We start from the raw sequence: 2,210 nt of genomic DNA on the forward strand, positions 1-2,210 counted from the left end.
GGGAGGGAGGGGACAGAGGGCCTGGAGAAGCCCCCAAGTATTATTTTAATGTATTAAATGCAAGTATTGCATTGCAGGTCTCACCAGAGCAGCCTGTGCTGACTGGTCAGCTCCTCTGTGGGGAGGGGAGGGCTGCTGAACCAAGTGGCATGCTCCTCTCCCATTCGGGTTGAGTTCTGCTTTGGTTTTATTTTTCCCTGGGTCCAAACAAAATACTATAAATAAAAGCACAGTGTTGGGATGATGCCTCTGCGTGTTTATCTTTCAGGGAGTGACTTGATTCCTTGGAAGCAGTAAGGATAGGAGACAACTCAGTGCCATCACAGCCCTTGGAAAGCTCTGCTCAAGCTCTCATCCTGGGGAGCAAGGGCCACAAAAGTATAGCTGTCTGTCCATCCCTCTAGTTGTCACCTAACTTATGTAAGACAGATCCTTTATGGGTAACCAACCTCCCCCAGCTGACAGGACTTTTCACCATGTCACACAACCACTTTGCTGAATTAAATGGTCTTAAAAATGCCACTTCCATCAGCAGTGCCAGGTCCACCTGTTGCATGTTGGTCCCCAGGGTGGCTCGTTCAGGGCTGGAGTTTTGTAAGAGCTGGGCATAGACTCACACAGCGCTCAGCCTGTCACACCTGTGGGCCTGTCCTGGATAATTCACGGTCCTCTCAGCTGGCTGAGTACCCAGAAAGCAGGAAGAACGTGCCTCGAGGCAATGTCTCAGGTGCTGGAGTGAGGTGGGGTGGGTGCAAGGCTTTCTGCATCCTCTCCGGGATGTCCACTGGGCTGTGCTGGGTCAGCCATGGTCCAGGGGAGCTGCCAGGGCTGGGCTTGTGCTTCAGCCTAACTCAGCTGCTTTGTGGGCCCCGCTAGGTCTGGTGTGGGTGTACACAGTGAGAGGAGGCCGTGGCTTCCCTGCTGGGCATTACCCTGCCACTTGCTCTTCCTAGGGCAAGGAGATTTATATGAGGGGAGCGCAGGATATCTCCATTGCTGTGATGGGAAGCTGCATGCCATCGCGTCCTTTCTGCAGTGCATCCAGACTCAGGAAAAAAAGTGGGAAAGTTCCCTCTGCTAAGGACTGGCTGGGCAGGAGGCACATGTGGGTTTTGGCCCCTCGCAGCAGCTGCCAGCTCTTGCTAATGCTGATGGAGTTTGCTGTGCTGGCTTGAACCCTGCCAGCAGCTGAAGCACCACACACAAGGCACGGGGCAGGCTCAGGGGTGGGGACAAAATGTCTTGGGCAAGGTAACAGGCTGTATGGGCCCTTATATTGACCATATCAACTTCTTTTCCTTTAATATTGGAGTGATCTGATGGGCTAAGGAGCTGCAGTAATGATCTCTGTGCTTTTGGGGAAAAAAGCCAATCAGCCTTCAGGGCTTTTTCTGAAATCAGAAGGAAACTTGAGCTCTAAGCCTGCTCCCTATGAACATCCCAAAGAAACTGCTTTCCTAGCTGGAACATGGATGGCAAAAATAAAATACATCTTGTATATCTGTTTGCAGCCACCACGCACGCACCAGCCCCGCTGTGTTGGGGGGATGCTTTCATGGCCCAGTTGTGACAAGGGGCTGGCAGGGGGGCAAGCAGGGAGCTTGGATGCAGACATGCATGAAGCAAGCTGCTGCTAAACATCAATGCTGTGCATCAAATGCCAGGTTTTAACATCTAGGATCCCTGCCAGTCCCTGCAGGGTGATGCTTTTTCGATGGAAGCAGTGCAGCAGCCCCCTGAGCCTTGAGCAAGGACCCACAGTGGCGTCTGCTCTCCCTCACACTGCCAAGAGGACCCGCAGGCGGGTCTCAGCACAGCCACAGCACACAGACAAAATGCAATAGGTGCTGATGGCAACACCCATGGCTTTTGCATCTGGGTGCAAAATGAAGCAAAGATGCCAACCCCCAGTGTTGGGGGTGCTCCGCACAGGGTGCTCTGCTGGCTTCCGGATAGAGATGTGGTGGCATCAAGGTTAGGGACAAGCACGGCCACCCTTACACAGTGCCATAACGCACAGCCACTGCTTGGCTTGATGGACACATCGGGTAATAAAAAAATCTCTCTTAAAGCGGGGATGAAAAGCAGTAGCTGCAATGTCCATGCTTTCAGAGAGAACATTTGGGGGCTGAGCACTCAGCCCTGGAGATGTTTATAGCACTTTAAGTCTGTTTGTGAGGTTGGAGCCTTTCCAAAAAAAAAAAAAAAAG

The 2,210-nt window shown here is 52.3% G+C and overlaps 1 protein-coding gene across 1 annotated transcript in view; it reads right to left on the reverse strand.

Annotated features, from left to right (window-relative positions):
• Nucleotides 1–928: 928 nt before the first annotated feature.
• LHX4 (LIM homeobox 4) overlaps nucleotides 929–2,210 on the reverse strand; it is a 7,184-nt gene continuing 5,902 nt past the window's right edge. The window contains exon 4 of the mRNA XM_026854013.1: nucleotides 929–949. Coding sequence (XP_026709814.1) covers nucleotides 929–949 — 21 coding nt within the window. The remainder of the gene's footprint in view (nucleotides 950–2,210) is intronic.

Source organism: Athene cunicularia (assembly GCF_003259725.1).
Source record: "Athene cunicularia isolate RWA chromosome 8 unlocalized genomic scaffold, athCun1 chr8_part1, whole genome shotgun sequence".
Classification (NCBI taxonomy): Eukaryota; Metazoa; Chordata; class Aves; order Strigiformes; family Strigidae; genus Athene; species Athene cunicularia.